The sequence below is a fragment of the Anabrus simplex genome, chromosome 12, assembly GCF_040414725.1.
Source record: "Anabrus simplex isolate iqAnaSimp1 chromosome 12, ASM4041472v1, whole genome shotgun sequence".
NCBI lineage: Eukaryota > Metazoa > Arthropoda > Insecta > Orthoptera > Tettigoniidae > Anabrus > Anabrus simplex.
Window position 1 is genome coordinate 101,985,635 of NC_090276.1, and position 22,594 is coordinate 102,008,228.

Below are 22,594 nucleotides of genomic sequence, written 5' to 3' on the forward strand. Positions count from 1 at the left end.
ATCTTCATTTCCGTATTGACGAATTGCACAATTAAAAATAGGAGAGGATTTCCACCAATCAATACTTATTTATTGCATATATTAGGCTACAGGACCGGTTTCGACCTCATATACAAGGTCATCTTCAGCTGAACCATACATACATATTTATATAATGAAGATTTGATTAAGATTGTGTTGTTAAAGGAATGCTATATGATGATGATGTACATTTAGTCACATACAAATGGGGCAAGTCTTAGCGTGAACTGGCGTATATGTCATTCTGTACAATATTGCAACTGTATGTCTAAAATATTATGTTGAAGATCTTAAAATTAGTGTATAAAATATGTCTTTACTTAAACTAACTTATAGATAAATACAATATATAAAAGCACTTCATGCATATGAACATTCGTTCTTGCTTGTTGGTCAATACATCGACTAACTTCTGTATTTAAGTCTTATTTACAGTTGTACACTTCAGCTGCTATTCTTGGAGTTTGTAAAATTGCATGGGTAAAAGATTTTGTCTTCATGTGTATATGTGGGATAAAACACTTTCAATTTTAAAAAAGTGCCAAATGTATGGATGAAATTCAACTAAAATATGTTCAGCTCTGCTGTGTGTGTTGCCTTTTTTATTGGAACCAATTCATGTTGTCCTGTGGCGTCCGTAAATTTGGATGACATTGGGTTCAAAGTAGTGGCTCCTTTCCCCTTTGTAGCTGTGCAATGATGTTATGTTTATCTGTGGAAGATAAGATTGAGTTATAAGTGATATGGTGTTGGAGGAATGTCTAAGGGTTATGTGTGTGAAATGGAATATGTAGGCCTACTTACTGTTGTTGGTGTAGCTGAGTTGTGTTTGACGTGCGAGCCTGTAATGTACTACTTCGTGTTCTTCTTGGGCTCATACTAGGTGCTGTGAGGGGAAGGGAAGGAGGGGTAGGGAGAGTTGTTGTTGTGGGGGTAGGGGTGGAGCTGGGTGTGTTGTTCGGTGTTTTTCTGTTGCGTGTCATGTTCTAAAAACAATGGATTCAAGAAAGAAATGGTTAACAAAATCATTCACAAAATAAAATCCCAACCCAAAACCAAACTAACAAAAGTAGACGAATCCAAGAAAGATTATGCACTATTCACTTTCAATAATGTACACATATACGCCATAACTAACATTTTTTAAAAACATAGCCTAAGAATAGCATTCAGAACTACACACAATAGTACCAACATCATACACAATGTCAGGACAATTAACAGCAACAACAAATACAACCACTCAGGGGTATACCGTATCAAATGTAATAACTGCGAGACAAGCTATATCGGACGTACCGGTAGAAACTTCCTAACCCGATGTAACGAACACAAACGCGGTGAAACACAATCATTTTTCCTCAATAGGACAACATGTCGCAGACTATCAACACAGTTTTACAAACATCGATAACGATATGCAAATCCTAAACATAAACCCCAAAGGCCCCCTGCTCAACATAACAGAAGAATTTCACATCACTCTAGATCAGTACACTAATCCAAATTACAACATAAATGATATCACAGAAAAAACTAACATCATCTTCAATACAGTTATCCCCGCCCTAAAAAACCCTTACCTTAAGTTAATCGATAAACAGAACACGACACGCAACAGAAAAACACCAAACAACACACCCAGCTCCACCCCTACCCCCACAACAGCAACTCTCCCTACCCCTCCTTCCCTTCCCCTCACAGCACCTAGTATGAGCCCAAGAAGAACACGAAGTAGTACATTACAAGCTCGCACGTCAAACACAACTCAGCTACACCAACAACAGTAAGTAGGCCTACATATTCCATTTCACACACATAACACTTAGACATTCCTCCAACACCATATCACTTATAACTCAATCTTATCTTCCACAGATAAACATAACATCATTGCACAGCTACAAAGGGGAAAGGAGCCACTACTTTGAACCCAGTGTCATCCAAATTTACGGATGCCACAGGACAACATGAATTGGTTCCAATAAAAAAGGCAACACACACAGCAGAGCTGAACATATTTTAGTTGAATTTCATCCATACATTTGGCACTTTTTTAAAATTGAAAGTGTTTTATCCCACATATACACATGAAGACAAAATCTTTTACCCATGCAATTTTACAAACTCCAAGAATAGCAGCTGAAGTGTACAACTGTAAATAAGACTTAAATACAGAAGTTAGTCGATGTATTGACCAACAAGCAAGAACGAATGTTCATATGCATGAAGTGCTTTTATATATTGTATTTATCTATAAGTTAGTTTAAGTAAAGACATATTTTATACACTAATTTTAAGACCTTCAACATAATATTTTAGACATACAGTTGCAATATTGTACAGAATGACATATACGCCAGTTCACGCTAAGACTTGCCCCATTTGTATGTGACAAAATGTACATCATCATCATATAGCATTCCTTTAACAACACAATCTTAATCAAATCTTCATTATATAAATATGTATGTATGGTTCAGCTGAAGATGACCTTGTATATGAGGTCGAAACCGGTCCTGTAGCCTAATATATGCAATAAATAAGTATTGATTGGTGGAAATCCTCTCCTATTTTTAATTGTAAATTAAATCTCTACAAGAAATAGCACAAAAATAGGTCCTAGAATATCCTTTGAAAAAACTGAGGTCATGTTTTCTGATCCACCACTGATAAATAAAATAACAATTGATGGAGAAGAAATCGAAATTGTTGATCAGTTTAAATATTTAGGAGAAATTATAACTTATAATCTTAATAGAAACCAGCTTGGCATAACAGAATAAACGAGTTAAATAAAGCAAGTTGAAAATAAAATGGCGTGTGGCTTTTAGTGCCAGGAGGGTTTGAGGACAAGTTCAGCTCACCACATGCACATCTTTTGATTTGACTCCCGTAGTCGACCTGCACGTCGTGATGAGGATGAAATGATGATGAAGATGACACATAAATCCAGTGGAATCATCCAATTATGGTTAAAGTACCTGACCATGCCGGGAATCAAACCCGGGACCCCTGTGACCAAAGGCCATCATGCTAACGATTTGGCCATTGAGCCGGACAACTAAGCAAATTATATTACCAAGACTACATTTTAAAGTAAAGCTCTTATCGATAGCAGCAAAATTAAGACATAAAACAGTGACACAGCCAGTGCTGGTGAAACCATTTTTAAAACTACTAATACAGATGAAATACTTAAGACAGAAAGAGTAATAATTAGAACATGCATAAATAAACAATATCAAGCTAATGGACAATGGAGAATAGGATCAAATGAAACAGTTTATCAGGAAATTGAACTGGTATTGAGCATGATTAGGATAAAACGTATATCATTCTTTGGACATCTTATCAGAACACATGACACCAGAATTAGCTGACGAATAATTGAAAAATTATGGAATAGCAAGAAAAAGATGAAATGGACTACAGAAATTAAGGATGATATTGAAGTATTTCAAATACCAATAGATGATCTTAAGAACAAAACAGACAAAACTAAGAGACTTCAAGGTGCACACACCAGGCTAGAGGCCAAAAGTAATAGAAGGTTGTTTTCACTTGAAGAAAGGAAGGCAACATCTCTCAGAATAAAGAAATTAGGGCTGATAGAAAAGAAAATTCTCTATATAATTGACTAAATTGGCCCAATGTAGTCCATAAAATGTAAAATAATTGAATTATTATTCTTAATTAGAAAATAAATATAAATAGTTTGCATATCAGCAAATACACTGACTGACAGAGCAAATGCAACACCAAGAAGGAGTGGTCAGAACTTTATGCCAATTGCAGGGTAGACTGACGTCACTGAGGTATGCTCATGATGTGAAATGCGCCGCTGTGCTGCGCACGTAGCGAACGATAAATGGGACACGGCATTGGCGAATGGCCCACTTCGTACCGTGATTTCTCAGCCGACAGTCATTGTAGAACGTGTTGTCGTGTGCCACAGGACACGTGTATAGCTAAGAATGCCAGGCCACCGTCAACGGAGGCATTTCCAGCAGACAGACGACTTTACGAGGGGTATAGTGATCGGGCTGAGAAGGGCAGGTTGGTCGCTTCGTCAAATCGCAGCCGATACCCATAGGGATGTGTCTACGGTGCAGCGCCTGTGGCGAAGATGGTTGGCGCAGGGACATGTGGCATGTGCGAGGGGTCCAGGCGCAGCCCGAGTGACGTCAGCACGCGAGGATCGGCGCATCCGCCGCCAAGCGGTGGCAGCCCCGCACGCCACGTCAACCGCCATTCTTCAGCATGTGCAAGACACCCTGGCTGTTCCAATATCGACCAGAACAATTACCCGTCGATTGGTTGAAGGAGGCCTGCACTCCCGGCGTCCGCTCAGAAGACTACCATTGACTCCACAGCATAGACGTGCACGCCTGGCATGGTGCCGGGCTAGAGCGACTTGGATGAGGGAATGGCGGAACGTCGTGTTCTCCGATGAGTCACGCTTCTGTTCTGTCAGTGATAGTCACCGCAGACGAGTGTGGCATCGGCGTGGAGAAAGGTCAAATCCAGCAGTAACTGTGGAGCGCCCTACCGCTAGACAACGCGGCATCATGGTTTGGGGCGCTATTGCGTATGATTCCACGTCACCTCTAGTGCGTATTCAAGGCACATTAAATGCCCACCGCTACGTGCAGCATGTGCTGCGGCCGGTGGCACTCCCGTACCTTCAGGGGCTGCCCAATGCTCTGTTTCAGCAGGATAATGCCCGCCCACACACTGCTCGCATCTCCCAACAGGCTCTACGAGGTGTACAGATGCTTCCGTGGCCAGCGTACTCTCCGGATCCCTCACCAGTCGAACACGTGTGGGATCTCATTGGACGCCGTTTGCAAACTCTGCCCCAGCCTCGTACGGACGACCAACTGTGGCAAATGGTTGACAGAGAATGGAGAACCATCCCTCAGGACACCATCCGCACTCTTATTGACTCTGTACCTCGACGTGTTTCTGCGTGCATCGCCGCTCGCGGTGGTCCTACATCCTACTGAGTCGATGCCGTGCGCATTGTGTAATCTGCATATCGGTTTGAAATAAACATCAATTATTCTTCCGTGCCGACTCTGTTTTTTCCCCAACTTTCATCCCTTTCGAACCACTCCTCCTTGGTGTTGCATTGTCACTGTCAGTCAGTGTAAATTGTTCAGTGATAGAAGCTTCTACTCTATGTTCCAGATAATGTCTATTCGACCAGAGCACTGGGCGTGGCAACGTTTCCGTCCTGAGGTTCATGCCGGAGCAAATCGGTTGGATACTCACTCGTTTTGTCAAAGCAAGTTACAGAGGAGTCACTGGAGTGGCTGCCCTCTGAAGGAGGGTAGCACAGCATCAAGTAAGCCATCTTGTTTTAACCCCTCCAGTAAACATTGTCCCATGTACCTGTTAATCTCCCTGTGGGTGCATCCAGGCTATCCTGTAAGAGGTGAAACTCCAGTAACTGTAATCTTTGGATTGACAGTCACAGGACCGTCTAGCTGACTCTGGCATTGCTTCCACTTGTGCCAGACTCCTGACTTCATCGTTCCTATCCAACCTCCCGTAGTCAACTGTTATTCTCTTCAGACTCCGACATCATAAACAGCTGAACTAAACCATCTGCTTTTATCTTGTACAGTCTTTTCTATGTTTAGTAACAGCATGGGGCAGGTAGCATATAGGGACCCTTTTCAGAGGCAGCCCTGCCCAGAGAGTGGCGCCCCTACCTATGTGAGTCCCAGTATGTAGCATCTGCTAAGAGTCCCAGCCCGTAGTTACGAGTGAAGACCTCAACGGAATCTACAGCAGAGAAGGTGGACTTCGGAATGGTGGAGATTGCGGAAGAGACTGCCCAGTACTCACGGAATAGTATGTGTATATTGTTCATCAGCAGCGTTTATTTCCCGTGTTTGGGGCGGCTGCAAGGGCGTCTGTTCCCCGTGTAAGAGGCGGCCTGAATAATTGCCGTCAGTAGCTCTAAAATGCCTTTGGGAGTGGTGACCCCAACATAACAATAGCCTAAAAACGAGTGATGGTATACCATCAACACCCCGACCTGGCAGGAGCTGGACAAGGGGAAATGAAAATGGTGATGAGTACCAGCGTGGGACGCCCTGCAAACTTCTCTTCTGCTGAAGGGTTCTATCAGCAAACTCAACACTAAATTCACTGTGAAAATACATTTCTTGAGTCACAGTTGAATTAAAGTAGCAAGTCAATTTCAAACCAGTTTCTCCACTAGTAGTGTCAAAGCTAGCGAGATGCAAAAATTGAGTGGAGAATGTCATTTCTTGTTTCTTCTAGACCGAACAGAACCGAAAACGTATGGATGTTGATGTGGATGCTTAAAACAGAGGAATCACTGCTCACAAGCAATAACTTGAAATCTCTAATTACTTAATAATAATAATAGTATTGCAACCAAATGGTCATGATATATACACTTAAATACACTTAGATAGTGATAATATGCATTCAATGCTTGCAAAACATGGTCAGTTATTTACACAATTGTGTCAAGCTTCCTTTTCTACGGACACATTCTATAGCATGGTATATGCCGCATCGTTGGTCACAGAAGACACACACGCAACCCGGTCCTGGCTTGTGAAATTCCATGGTTCTGCACACCTTATGGTGGAACCCGTGTACGGCAAACCTGGTCACTGTATGCCTCAGGTCATATCCACCACGCGTCCAGTCCCTGTTTAACATCGCATCAGTTAAATAAAACTCGTCCCATATCATGGCCCTCTTTGCTTGCAGTTCATGTAGCAGCTCTCTGTAACTCCTTGTCACTGATAGTAGTAATCTAATTCTTATGTCTTCAATGAAGTACGTCTCCTTTGCCAGAACGTATACTAGCCTTGATAATGTATATTTAGAAATGCATAGAACTCTCTTTAAGAATCTAGCCTTCAAACTTTCCAGCTCTTGCAGTTGTTTTTTTGAGAGGTGTTCCCATATTAGTTCTAGATCATATATGGCTGTTGGAACAACTTTCGTATTAAACAGAGCCATGGCTGTCTCCAAAGATAGCTGTGAAAGGTGTTTAATATCACTAATGCTTCGTATAGCTGCGATGATTCTCTCCTTTAGGTGTATTGTGAATGTCGTTCCTGTTACCTGTATTGTAATCCCTAGATATTTGTAATGGTTACTAATTCGTAATTTTTGACCTTTACACAGGATATAATCGTCTTTAGATAATTTTCCTCCCCTCCTAAAAACAACCAATTCTGTTTTGTTCACATTAAGGTCCAGTTTATTATCTTCTGCCCATTCCACGATTAAGTCCATGGCAACTTGTAGTTCCTCTTTACTCTCAGATGCAATAGCCATGTCGTCCGCATACACGTACGCGTTAACCTTCCGTATTTGCTTCTTAATCTCTTTTATTGCATCCTGTGTGAAGTTGTTAAACAGCAGAGGACTTAGTGGATCCCCCTGTAATACCCCGTTTGTCTGCTGAATCCATCTTGATGTGCAGAGATTGTTGCTTATTTGAATATAGTTCTCCGCAAGTATATTAGAAACTAGTCTAGTGAGCCAGGTAAGACCTATGATTTCCTCTAGTTTTCTAACAAGTTTCTGTCTGTCTACTGTATCAAAAGCCTTGGAGTAGTCAATAAATATTACGAACATTTTGCCGTGCTTTTCTCTGGTTGTTTCGTGAATCTCTTGGAGAAGGCATTCCACTGCCATCAGAGTCGATCTCCCGGCTCTAAATCCGAACTGCTCGTCAGGAAGAAGCGGGTCTGCTATTCTATTGATTCTCTGGGTTATCAGTTTGGTAAGAATCTTAAAAGCTGCTGATTCAAGAGCTACTCCGCGATATGATTCCGGTTTGTTTACTTCTCCTTTCCCTTTGTATAGCATCTTAACGACTGATTTTCTCCATACATTTGGGATGTTTCCTGTTTCCAGACACTTGTTCATCAGTTCTAGCCATACTGTTTCTAGGTAAGGAAGAGATGTCTTCAGAAATTCGTTGTAGAGGCCATCTGAGCCTGCCGCCTTGTTAGATTTTGCGCTTGAGATCGCTTTCCTTACTTCTTCCTGAGTGAATGGACTGCATGGTTTAACTTCTCCTTCTATTGTAAGTGTTAAGCCCCGTTTACATAGTATATTTTCCATGTACCCCTCCCAGATCTCAATTGGTATGTCTGCTGGGAATCTTGGTTGGCGCGGGCGTACTGCTTTGTACGGGTTTTCCTTGATTTCCTTCATTAGTGTCTGATAATGAGCTTCTATGTAACTGGCTTTCTTATCCTTCAAAAGAGTTTTGTATGTCTTTCTAGCGGCTTGATATTCTGCTAGGTGGACGACGTCCACACTTTGTCTGGCTACTCGCATTTTCTTCAAAGTTGCCTGTCTTACTTTGAAGCACTCACTGTCGAACCATTCTTTGGCTTTGCGATTACCATTCCACAATTCGGTCGCTTCTTTTATGTAGTCCTCTAGCAGAAGTGCCGCTTCATCGATCTTTCCTGCTCTGATTTCTTGAAGCATATGCTCAGTTTCATATGAATTTTCCTGTAGTAGAGATAAATTTAGACATCTCTTTAGTTTCATTTCATTACTATGTCTTGTCTCTATAGCTGGATTGCAGTACGCGTTTGTGATCACTGGAATGTGCTTTCTTATTAATGCACCATCAGTACTTGTGAGAAGATTTTGGGACTGCACTTCTATGCCCTTTACCAGAACCAGATCTATTGCGCTTCCTCCGTTGTGGCAGATGTATGTTTGCATTTTCCGGTCATTCACTAATGTTAGTCCTACTTCAGTTAAGTATTCTAGAACTAACTCTGTTTTTCTGCTTGGCCTGTCTAAGGGACAGTTAAAATCTCCTGCTAAAATTACATTGGGGTTGTTAGTAATACTATCAAATGCTTTCTGTATGTTGTCAATTATATCTACTGAACTGCAATCCGGTCTAAAGTATGCACAGATGATGACTCCTATTCTTGTTCTTACTACCACTAGGTCCTCGTCCGTCATTAACACATGGAACGGGGATAACTTTGGCTTGATTAGACAAAGCACGCCCCCTGATGGTCTTCCTCTGGTGTATTTCTTGGCTGGAGCAAGTATGTTGTAAAATCCTTGTACCACAGTGTTCTGTTCTCTAGTTATAAAAGTCTCAGTTAATACACAAATATCGAAGTCCCTGAATATATCACTTGGTGAATTGCTTAATACTCCTCTTAAACCTTCCACATTCCAGGTTAAAATCCGTATCACATTACTCTCTGGGGCCTCTGTATCTCCATGGGGCACGAAATCGATAAGTGCGGTAGATTACTCCATTTGGCCAAAATTCCGGGTCAAAAACTATTTCCCGTTCTTCCATAGGTATGCCTATTTTAAACGCTTTGTTTGATCCTCGTGAGGGTAATTGTTTGCATTCAATTACTTTAGTGATACCGTTGTTTGAGGGGTGTTCTTTCAGATCTTCTTCTGTGATGTCATCCTTCAGTCTCCCCACGTACACCCATCCTGTCCTGGGTGCTGCTCTTAGTTTTCCTTTTTCTTTGCCTCCTGTCCCTTGTCGGGAGAGTCTTCTTGGTGATTCATATTGTCTTGTATCTCTTCTAGGAGAGGATAACCTGTGTTGGGCTGTTGATGAAGGGTTTTCAAACTCATTCATACTCATAGCATTTTCTCTGTTGTTGTTGTTAGTATTTTTATGTTTTGTCCATTCTTCCTCCTTGTTGATAATAGTAGATTTTCTTTGCTTTAATCCCTCTGTGTCCTGTACTGGTTTATTGGAAGCTTTTACTAGTCCTGAAGCTAATATTTCTGCTTGTTGAAGTTGTGTTTCCAAGATAAGTGTCATTTTTTCATCAGCTCTTCACTCACTACTTCTAGTTTCTTTTTGATGTCGTCACATGTTTGTTTGTTTTCGAGTATGGCTTGCCTGGCTTCATTGTTCTCTTGTATAGTAGAATTGAGCCCGTAGTTTTTTAGACGATGCCTACACGACCCGCACATCCACATGAGGGATCCATTATTTGATGACAGGGCCTTGAATTCCGTTATATTGACTGACGTGCATTTTCTGTGAAACCAGAGATTACATACTCCGTCACAGCCAATAGCACTATCTTCATTTGAGAATGCTGTATCGCATTTTGCACATTTGTTTTCTCTTTGATTGTTTTCCATTGTCTGCCTGATCTTTACAAACTCAAGAGGGCTGTGTCTTTGAAGGCTAACCCGATATAAGGAACGCACCCTGTACACGTCACAAAGTAAGATGGCTTCCGTTTCAAAACTGAACTGCGTGATGTTAATATTCAACTAATATTTACTATACCACAATTTTATTCTTGTGAATAACACTTCCTTAAATTAAAATTCACTCTAGGAATTAAACTGGACACTAATAACTTCACCAAAGACACTACAGTACTGAATGTCATTGATACATTTGCAGAGAGGAAGGAGCGCCCAGTACTCACGGAATAGTATGTGTATATTGTTCATCAGCAGCGTTTATTTCCCATGTTTGGGGCGGCTGCAAGGGCGTCTGTTCCCCGTGTAAGGGGCGGCCTGAATAATTGCCGTCAGTAGCTCTAAAATGCCTTTGGGAGTGGTGACCCCAACATAACAATAGCAACCAGGCCAGAAACTGCCATTGTGTCCAGTTGTACTTCCACTTAAGACAATAATCACCACCACCACCAACCTGTAAGTCTGTTTCTTTGAGATATTTCCAATAACTTTTTTAAATATGTAATTTCAATAAAATACCCAAACCAGTTTGGCCTCTCCATCTGACTTTGGTGGGAAGACAATTCTTCTGAAGAAATTCACTTCTGTAAACCAAACCCTACAGTGCTACAGCACTGAATGACCTTAGCCTACCAACCGACCACTGTGAGGTGACATGCGGTCAGTGCGACAAATTCTCTCGGTCATTATTCCTGGCTCTCTGTCCAGGGCCACTGTCTCCTCAGTTGCTCTCACGTCGGCTGAACATATAATGTAAAACAGGAGCTAAAAGGTTTCCACCTTTTTAATACTCATACCTAAAAAGGAAATTAGTTTCAGCCTTGCTAGAGACCATCATCAGTCAAAATCATAAAGTTAAGGCAAGACATAAATTATCATCATCATCATGAATTCCTTCCAGCGAGCTGGCTAGGATGTGCCTCTATTTATTACGGTCCTCTCTCTAGGGCATCCCCTGTTCCTCTAGGTCTTCTCTTATCAGATCTAACCACCTTTTTGTAGAGTGTCCAATTGGCATCAGACAGCACCCATAACCCAGTGCATGAGATGTCAGAGATGATCTGTGATTACATAGATAAATCCTGCCAGGCACGTCCACACCGCTGGGGTGGGCAACGGTACTGTAGTGGAAGCTACGGTAGCAGCCAAGTTCTGGTGGGGACCCAGTCCTGTGGGGTATAACATGGGCCCCATGTACAGGCATACGTGTGAAGACCAAACAACAGTAAAGGCATAAAATGAAAGTTTTCAATACAGCTGAACTGGCAGAGGAGGAAACCTGTCCGTCTGGGGATAGTACAGAAGTAACCCACTGCCTTGTGGGAAGAGGAGGGACCCTCAAAGGCTAAGGGAGTAAACCCTGAAAGAAAATCCTCTGCCATAGGTTATGATTTTCATTTCCATGTTAACGTATAACTTATATAATAGAGTTTGAGGGATGTTCCACCATACAACACAATGTAAAATGTTTTATTAAGTGAAGATAAGTGTAGATAATTAAATCAATGGGAATCTGATAACAATCATCATGGGGATTGCCTACATATATCTCCATAGCTTGACAAAAAATCATGACAAAATTATACACACAACGGCAATTGCCTAGATACTTATCAAGAGGTTGTCCTAAAACATAATGACAAATTATGTACACGACGACATGAAACGCTTGGTACTTTAAGAAAGTTCTTGGTTCTGGTTTAAAATTCTGCCGTGTGTACGTGGAACACAGAACAGACTTGTTGGTCTTGTTTCAATCTACTAGAAAATATATGAACTAGTTGAAATATACACATTGACATGAAATACTTGGCACAGTAAATTCTATTATACTAGAAAATCCTCTGATGTGTTAGGCTTAGCAGGTAAGCACAGGAGTGTGCTGCTTTCAATCTAAGAACGAGCCTCAGATGGAAGTGTACCATTACGTTACAATTGAGATGGTCATTAACATGAAGAGGTAGCAGATAAAAATGGCGCAGAGCAGCTTCAGGCGGCGTAAATGTATACGGAATGTAGTCATATGGCAAGTCGATCGTAATTAGAAGGCGGAGGCTGATATTGACCGGCGAGAAAGAAAAGAGTTTCCTAGATAGAACAACTATGGTCCGTAAAAATAATTGAAATCAGTCGATTCTTAACTTCTTTGAGAGAAGAAAAACTGCGCTTAAGAAGGATAGCAATTTTCACTGCAAATTAAGAACATTCATCGCGACAGAGAAGATGATCATAATATACATGGTCAAACTAGGGATACAGCTATTTTACATCTGTAAAATAACTCAAAGGCGAAAGGAGTACGTACAAACTTCGTTTCCAAATATCGAAGTAAAGAAAGCCTACGGACTAGTGGAACGGTGACGAGAAAAGGGCCAGTAACAGTACAATAAGTGGCCGTATATTATCAAGAAATGCAGAAATAACTGTCAGAAACTCTAAGCAATATTCATTAGGCAATATATTTGACAGAAAGCAGGCATAATTGAAAATATATATAATTTTAGAACACTGTTTTATCAGTCATAAGGAATATGAATACCATCATACGTATTGGAAAACCTAAATGCAAGAGATTGATATGTATTCTACAAGATTTATGCTGTCTTTTCATTGCATGGACACTGGAAACGTGATGGAGCTCGCTTAAACTGATGGTGAAGGACTGCTCAAGATGCCATAGCTCAAGCCAGACTGCCTGATCCGTGCCCAGCCGTGACGTAATCCTGGATCATGGCTGATTACTCGGAGATGTCTTAGTTGAAGAAGAAGCCAGCAGCTAACCAGCCGACACGAGATAAGTAATATGTTTCAAGGTTTTCATTTTAAAATTAGTATTGAATGATGAGAAATATTTATATGAGTGCAAGAGTGCCTACAGATAAATTAAATGTGCTAATAAGTGAATACTTGTGCGTGAGTTTTAGTAAGTAACCGCAAACAGGTGCCATTTCGAGTAATAGTAATGCCGTGCTCGTAGGATGATTTTAGGTAATGTAAACAGAAACGGAATGTGTATATCAATGTTTAAGAGCCAATCTACTTGGAAAGATCATTTAGTGACGAACCAGATGAGGTTAAGAAAGGAGTCTGTGATGTATGAAATGTAACCTGATACTAGATCGGCAGACATGGCTAAATACGATTATGAAATTAGAAGAAATTGATTTAATGTTAGGAAGTTGCCATTTATGAATAGATATTGAAGTCAATGGACTGTTTTAACCGTAACAAAGAGGTTATTAAGAAGAAGTTAGATGAGAATATGTTTTAATATGCGGAGATATCGGGAGGAAGAGATATATGAGAGTAATGTAATGATATTAATGGTTGGAAATATTAATTGTTCCTTGCATAAGCAATGGCTGGATGATGTTATTGCGGAATTCTATGTTGGTTACGGTTATAGTATGGTAGATAATACTGCAAACGATGGAGTTAGGTCATGTCTGAATGAATATAAGTTAGAGTCCAAATATTAAATGGTTGATTAGTAGTATTTACATCAAAGATATCGCTAGGTTATTTGAATATCAGATGCATTAGAGAGTAAATATAGGAGTAGAAGGAACATCGCTTAACAGGACAAACGTCTTATAATGTGAATGTGGATTGGTAGAGCAGATTTTAACCTACTTTTGGCACAGCGGTAAATGATATGAGAGTTGATTTGAACTGCAATGGCACGTAAATATGTAATCGTTTGGCGCGAGTTTCGTTGTTTGAACTGATTGATTATCTTAGTTGTGGCACTCACTACTGAGAATATTTGATTTCTTCTGGCACATATGAAAGAATATAATAATGATATACTTGGTATTAGTATAGATAGAATTATTTAAAATGCATTGATGTTTGGTAACATTACTTGGGAAACATATTGCTTATCTCATGTCACGAACAAGTCATTACGAAAATCCAAAGAAAATCCAAATAAACCAAATAGGAAGATATACCACTCCCTCCTAATAAATAAAGATTTAACCCTCTCTTACCCCATGATAGATGTTGAAATGATGAACTGTGGTCATACGACAGGACGATAATGATAAATAACGAATTCAATGATTGTAATTTAACAAATTTCAATTATGTTTATGCTATTGATTGTTGAATGCAAGGTTAGTAATGTAACGTGACTTCATTTTCTTTTCGCTATTGCCCGGAACTTAATTTTTATTTCATTAATATGATATTAGCATGCTAATAAATTAGATATAGGACTATTTATGCGTTTTCTTTCTGAGAGTAACTTAAAATACGTAGCCATAAGGTAGTATAAGAGCTAATAATATATATTTATGTTAAGTTAGGAGCATTTTCACGGAACATTACTAGGTTTTGGGTCAATTGAATGATTAATTGCATATATTATCACTCTTCAACGGAACCTGCGATTTGTTTATATGATTGGAGAACCGAATTGAAATATTTTACCCTGAGTAGCTAGCTGAACATATACTTCCAACCACCGTACATGAAATACACAGTAAACCCCCGCTTTATGAAGATTCATGGAATTATTGATAGGTGGAAGGGTGTAGAAGAATAAACCAAATTTAGACCAAACTCCATGTACCCCCGGAACATGAATTATAATAGATAAAATTTATAAAATAAGAGTGTGTTGTTGATATTTGATCTATTAATTCCTATTTTCGCCGGGATGAGTGGCTCAGACAGTTAAGGCGCTGACCTTCTAACCCCAACTTGGCAGATTCGATCCTGGCTCAGTCCAGTGGTATTTGAAGGTGCTTAAATACGACAGCCCTGTGTCGGTAGATTTACTGGCACGTAAAAGAACTCCTGTGGAACTAAATTCCGGCACCTCGGCGTCTCCGAAGACCTTAAAATAGTAGTTAGTGGGACATAAAAACAAATAACATTATATTAATTCCTATTTTCAATAAAAAGAAATTAACTAATCCAAATTCCCTCCAGCACTCACCCACCATTCCACATTCCTTGGCCCCAGCTTAGGCTACACTGTCTTCCATCTCTACAACTCAGCTCTATTCTATTTCCTCGCGTTTGCTCTTTCAAATTTTTCAAAGATCCATATTGAAAACAAATGAACATCTCAACACTTTTCCCATCAACGTTATTCTGTTCACACTTGTTCCAACTGAACTGAATTCAAGAAGATTTAAGTGCATTCTTCATAGTAGAAGAAAACCTTGAATAATTTGAACTTACACTAGAACAAATATGATCATAATGAGTGTTTATCATTCAGCTCTTTACTTGTCTTACACCGAATGTCGTCACATTCTTATTTTATAAACTTTACCGACTATAATTTATGTCTTGCCTTAACTTTAAGATTTTGACTGATGATGGTCTCCAGCAAAGCCAAAACTAATTTGAAATATATGCAACATTTTTATCTTACAATAAATGAGTACTGAATAGGTGGAAACGTTTTAGCTCTTGTACGGAATAATATGAAATTTCTTACCTATTAGCTGATGTACCCGTGCTTCGCTACAGATTTCTCAGAAAGACTGTCTTTGTGGTGTTCCCAACATAGGACATTACAATGATGTCAGTGGGAATGAAGCAATTAAAAGCGATGCTATACAAAATACTCAATCAAATGAAAAACCGCACTTTTTCTCACTGACGATCTAATAATATAAAGTTCCAGTGCTGGAATGACCACGCCACAGAGAGCCGCGAAAAGTCCTCTGCCATTATTCCGTTAAATGTGCACACTGGTCATTCTAATCAGTGCCTTAGAGTAGGGATTGAATAACTGGAATGCTCTGATGTACGTGTGTGTTATGTACCAGTAGTATCAGAAAACTTATGAACCAGAGGAATGGCATGCTAAAGAAGAGAGACATCTAACTCCCCAGCTACTTCCTGCCAACATTCAGGCAGGCTGTTATACTCGGTATGCAGCAGTAATCCCATCTATCGAAAATGAGTGGCAGCAAAAGACACAAAGCACATCACAACAAACAATGGCCAATGTAATGTTATTGTTGATCAATTTTATGAGCTTTCGATATTGTAGGCCTTCACATTTAGTTTTCTTCTGACTCTGATATTAGGGCATCTTATAAAATTATTTATAGTGTACACTGTAGTTCCTTATTCCCCACTTTACATACCGACTTTCATTAAAATCTAATTACCCCATTTCTCGTGACCCGGCGCTGATATGGACTTAGCACAAAAAAACAAAATTCATTTATATCTCTGTTATCATAGCCGGTATGGTAAAAATGTATAAGACATAAACGATCGGAAATTTTCTATACTAATATTATAATGTTTGTATATTTGTAACTACTGAACTTCACCTATAGAAAGCTACATTGCCAGTGAGTATGTGTAGGGATGTAATAACTATTGCGTTGTGGTATGTTGAGTGAATATGAAGAGGATGTTGGGACAAACACAAACAACTTGTCCCCGAGCCAGAAGAATTAGAAACCCCGACCTGTCCCGGAATCGAAGCCGGAACCCTGTGAAATGAAGACCTCAACGCTCACCACTCAGACAAGGAGAGGGCAGTTTTTATATAATTTGTATATCTACATTATATCTCATAAACGTGACATGTTACAGACGAGAAAATTGGTATTTGTAGTCTCCCTTAAAAAAAATAAACACGTACTTTTTGTTTTCGGAAAATCAACTTAAGCTGGAGATTGAAAATAAGTGAAGAAGGAGTTGAATTCTCTTTGTGAGGATACTTATTTCTCAAAAATTAAGATGTTATAAGATGTGAAATTTGGTATTTGGAATCTCCTTTAGAAATAAAGAAAACTTTTTTCGACATAAAAGAGGACTGTTTCTCACACGTAGAGTTCCATGTCCCGTGTTCCAGATGTAGGTCTACCAGTTGCCTCGTTATCTTAGCCCCAAAAGGCAATGCCACAAATGTGGTTTTCAGAGAGATTCTGGGGTAAATGAAATGCAACTTTTCGGTGAGTTTTTACACTTTAGGGATTTACAGATAATATATCTTAGTGCAGTACTGAGGAACAAGTAACTTTTTCAAATTACGAAATCCTCGCGAGCGAATTTGTGGGTAACAGCTAGTATTCTATGTAACTGTACGTATGTAGTATTTATCGATAGGACCACTAATAACATAAATATTCGAGAATTAAATTGAAGGCCTTCCCCTAAACTACCATTTCACTCAGGGTTAATAAAATTATTTACGGCCTGGATTGTAGCAATTTATTTTCTGACTTTACATACTGATTTTCATTAAATTCTCCTCAGCCGTTTTGTCGTGATGCGCATACGTACGTACATACAGACAGAAATTATGGAAAATTAAAAAGTGTATTTCCTTGTTACTGTGGACATATCTGATAGAGAAATACAATTCTTTCCAAATTCTGAGCATGTACAGACAAAAATCTTGTTTTATATATATATATATATATATATATATATATATATAGATTTAGAGTCAAAGATAAGGGTAGGGTTTTCTACCTGTTCAATACTATAAAAAATGTGAAATTATTAAAATGTCACATTTTTATTGTCAGTTTTGGTACCGGTTTTGGCAATTTCATCATCAGCCTAGGAGGAATTTACAAGGATATTTTACTAGTTACATTAGAATATTTATAATATACAAACCCAGAACCTTCAATATGGACCCCTAGTAATGAAATTTTTGACATTAAATATATATAGATGATTATGGCTGAACGGATCGTGAACTAGTCCTCAGATTCAAGTAAAAGTACATGACCTGGCTGGGAATTGAACCATTGCCTCCACATTAGAAGCAGGCTCGTTAGTCCTAGACCACAGAGCTGTTTGATTAATTTCTGCAGCCTACAACAATTTATAGATTGTACTTAAGCCTGCCCGGTGGACATGATCGTTAAGGCTGTATGGTCAAACACTGTGGTTAGCTGATTCGAATTCCGATGGTTGAAAAAAACATTCACAATCATAATGTTGGCTGGCAGGGTGGGGTAGGTGGTGGTATACAATTTCTAATCACTGGATTGAGTGCCAAAAGCTTGGATTAAATTCCAAACCTCTCTCCAGTGTTGATGTGGAGTGAGAGCGTACGATGTTGTTGATGCTGATTTGTCCATCGGATGGAGACTTCAAGCCTTGGTGATATTCAACAGCAGTAGCCTGTATGCCAGCACCAGGTTTCCTCTCCCCTTTCCCTTTTGCTTTTGCTAGTGGCTATGCAGAACACCAACACAGATAGGTCTTATGGCGATGGTGGGATAGGAAAGGCCTGGGAATTGGAAGAAAGTGGCCGTGGGCTTAATTAAGGTATATTTGCCTGGTGTGAAAATGGGAAACCACGGAAAACCATCTTCAGGGCTGCCGAGAGTGGGATTCAAACCCACTATCTCCCAGATGCAAGCTCACATTACTCTCAAGCTCATAGTCGCACGGCCAAGTCGCCCGGTACTCTCGCCTTTGCTACTATCATATATCATGTCATTCATTTCCTCTCATTAACTCCTCTGATGAGGTTGATATCAGCAAGGGCTTTCGATAAAACCTTGCCACGAAGATTCATCTCACTTCATACACAGCCCCGTAAGGAAACAGAACTAGGGTTGGATATACGGACATACCTGAGATAAAATATGGTAAAAACTATACTTAACCTTATCATGATGAACAATTAAACGTTAAATATTTGAAAAACGCAAACTATTTTGATGGTAAAAAATAAATTGAAAGTTTCTATATGTACTAAGGCATGCCAGGTCAAGGGAGTCTTTGATTTTCCCCTCCTCTCATTGTTGCTCACTTTTCTCTCCTTCTTCTTTTTCTTCGCATTTCAATACCTTCCTGATCGTTGTGGGCTGATGGCCATGATTGCAGGTTATAAAACTCATTCCGTATTGATGGTTATCACTTTACAAAGGAAAAATATTTATAAAATCCTCCTTCAAATCAAGTCATCTATTAGATGAAGCAAAGTCTATACATGTTTCAGCCTAATCTCAAGGCCATCTTCAGTAGCACAACAGTAATTACATAATACACAAACAAATTAAAAATCGTAATGAAGTGAAGTGACAGAGATCATGATTAGTGAATTAAAAACATATTGAGGTAACAAAGTCTTCTTGTCTAATAGATCGTTCCTGAATTGTCAAATAAAACTTGCTGACTTAAAATGAAAACACTGTGCTGAGGAGTGTAGTGAGACCGTCAATACTATGGTTTAAAATGTGTGTAACATGGACTTGAGGCTGACAAGGTCATCTCCATTCGAGATGACAACTTTTATTTTCAAATGTTACACACGTTTTAATCCATAGTAGTGACGGTCTCACTACACTCCTCAGCACAGTGTTTTCATTTTAACAGTCGGCAAGTTTTATTTGACAATTCAGGAACGGTCTATTAGACGAGAGGACTTTGTTACCTCAATATGTTCATTAAAAATAGGAACTTCTGCAGATGTTGAGTTTCCAGGACTCTGCTGTATTGCTATGCCACTTAAAATACTGAGTTTCGAGAAATTCACAGGATTTTCTCCACATAAACAGTCAAAAATTGGAGCAAACCTTCCTTCACATCGTCCGAGATAAGTATGAGGCGAAAATTTGAAGTGTTCAGTGAAGAATGTAGGTTTCTCATGCTTATTTCTATATATAATTAGCAATGTGTAGAGTCGTTCATTAAGGCCATCCGCACACGAGGCAATATGGAAGCAATTCAACAGCAATACGATATGTCCTCCCTGTCACTTCCTAGGTAAAGGACTGCCGACCCACCAACGGAGCAGTACGAAAGTAATTCGACAGTGATCTACTCAGCTGATGCGATCCAAGCAACCCGGCCGACCTGCAGTGAACACGATCTGAGCAACTTGTTCTCATACAGCCAGTTGATATAGAGGCTTTTAATGTAAAATTTGTGGGTACTGTGGAAATACACCATGTTTTATGTGATTTCACTGTCAAGGAGTATTCCCGACAAGACGTGACAGAGGAACCAAGGCATTAAGTGAAAGCAGAAATCAGTTTGTCAGGTATGTAGCGGTATTTTATTATATTCATTTACATATTACGTTATACAAGTAATCTAATGTAACTATGTTACAAATATACCACCCTAAAATACGTATGTCCTGGATGAAATCCTTGAACATCCACTGGAACTGGAACAGTGGAAAAAATTGTCATTCATATAAGCCTAATCAAGAAACCTATAAATATTTTTGTTCACAATTTTTAAAAATGTATTAATTTCTTGTAAATGTGCTTAGTATTAAGAAACCTGTAAAAAAAAAGTAAACGATATTTTCAGAAATTAAAAATAATGCTTACCTTAAGGTAATTAAAATTCTTTCTTCAGCACTGGCACACTTCCTCATGTTAATGTTGTGATGATGAAGAGTAGGGGTAATCGTTTCAACTATTACATTATATGACTCTTTCGACATTCTATAAAATGCAAGAAATTTGGCATCAGTTTCTTGCAGTTCTTTGGCTGGAACGAATCCTTTGCATCATGTATTCCTTTGATTGTAGTGATGCACTCAGTACTTCCTACGGTTTCTTCTTCATGTGATATAGATGTTGGAATCTGAAATATTTGTTCCAAATGAGTAAATTTATAATACCAATATAAATGGTCTGTTATTGGACATTATAAATTTTCCAGCTAACTCATTCCTGGTTGCCAGCATTTCACCCCCTTGTGCTAGGCTGGGCTCATCAGTTGGTACCTAGCACACCTACCAAGACGCATGGCTAGTGCATATCATGGAGGCCACTGCGTAGGCTAATTGTAGCCACCGACAGTGCCAATGCACTATGAGAGACTTTGTCTCATTACCAAAAATTGATGCCTGCTTGGCCATCAGATGGTACAGAAGTTGGTTCCCATAGGGAATCTGAAATATTTGTTCCGAATGAGTAAATTTATAATACAAATATAAATGGTCCGTTATTGGACATTATAAACATTATAAACGCTGGCAACCAGAAATGAGTTAGCTGAAAAATATATAATGTCCAATAACGGACCGTATATATGAGTATCCTTCTTCTTCTTCTTCTTCTTCAGGATCTTATGTACAGGTACAGCGTTTCTTCCTCACTTGATTCACTCCATGTGACGAAAAGAAAAAGGAAAGATGTCAGACCTTCAAAAACCTTACAGTATGCTGTAGGTATTCTCTACTTGGAAGGTATGAGTTGACTGTTGCCCCTTGTGCTCAGACCATTGGTGTCGCCAGCATCATCTAGTGACTTTTGTTGCTTTCGTGTTGCCTCGTGTGCGGATGGCCTAAGAGAAAGCCATATTGTCACATTACCCTCAAATTTATGACAAATATGCTGAATCTTTTCTTTTGTGCCCTACAGAGGTGACCTCATCATCCAACGGCTCTGATGGAGATCAACAGCCTTACAAATCAAGTGTGAAGACAAGCAGGGAAGAATGACCAACGTTTAATAGTAATTGTGCACTAAGAATCATTTTAGACTTGGTCAAATTTGGATGGATAACGTACCATTCCTTACATCGCTGTTTATTAACAGAATGTCAACTAAAATAAAAACATTATTTGAAGACAGTGTTAATCTTCTGTGTTAAGCTTTAGTCAGCTGACGTCGAAATCTCCAGGGAGAGGCAATTTAACACGCTGGGGAATTCATGGACTGGCACAGGTCCCGTGTGACCGACAGCTGCAACGTTGCAATTGAAGAATATTATTTTTGTTCCGTATTGATTTTAAGTAAAGAAAATAATGTCATTAATTCACCTTTGTCAATACAATAAATATTAACTAAAAACACATTAATGGTACATGCTTTGCCCTTATTGGGCTTTCTTCAGCCTTGAATGTATTCATCAAGGTGGGCTAATTACATTCTTTCCATAGAGCTGTAAGGTCTTGATCCACCTGTAGATCTTGGAATGCAACTTGGTTGGAGCAGTTGCGTCTTCAGGGTGCAGGCCTACAATGTGCACCTCTGTCCATGTTGTTGATATCCAGATGATAAGTGAATATGCCTTCCTCTATGGATGGTTCAAACTGGCAGAAGAGATCCATTCTACGCTGCGTGTTGCTCAATGCTGACACACTTGGTGTCTCAGTCACAGAGCACCCAAGAGAGATCTGGTTTACTATGCCATCTGGTAGAGAAACACGGAGTGTCAAAATTGACATGCAGGCAGCATAGATGTCAAAATCAAAATGCCTGCACACAGTAGCTGACGCCAGGTGATAATTTTTTTTTTTTGCTAGTGGCTTTGCGTCGCACCGACACAGACTGGTCTTATGGCGACGATGGGATAGGAAGGGCCTAGGAGTTAGAAGGAAGCTGTCATGGCGTTAATTAAGGTACAGCCCCAGCATTTTCTTGGTGTG

General features: G+C 39.5%; 1 protein-coding gene across 2 annotated transcripts in view; it reads left to right on the plus strand.

Annotated features, from left to right (window-relative positions):
• The window catches only part of LOC136884302 (speedy protein 1-A), a 40,647-nt gene extending 18,638 nt beyond the window's left edge, over nucleotides 1-22,009 (plus strand). For both annotated transcript variants that reach the window (XM_067156378.2, XM_067156377.2), the window contains exons 4-5: nucleotides 5,215-5,371; nucleotides 21,585-22,009. In XM_067156378.2, the coding sequence (XP_067012479.2) occupies nucleotides 5,215-5,371; nucleotides 21,585-21,664 (237 nt within the window). In that variant the 3' untranslated portion in view covers nucleotides 21,665-22,009. The remainder of the gene's footprint in view (nucleotides 1-5,214; nucleotides 5,372-21,584) is intronic.
• The last annotated feature ends 585 nt before the right edge of the window (nucleotides 22,010-22,594 follow it).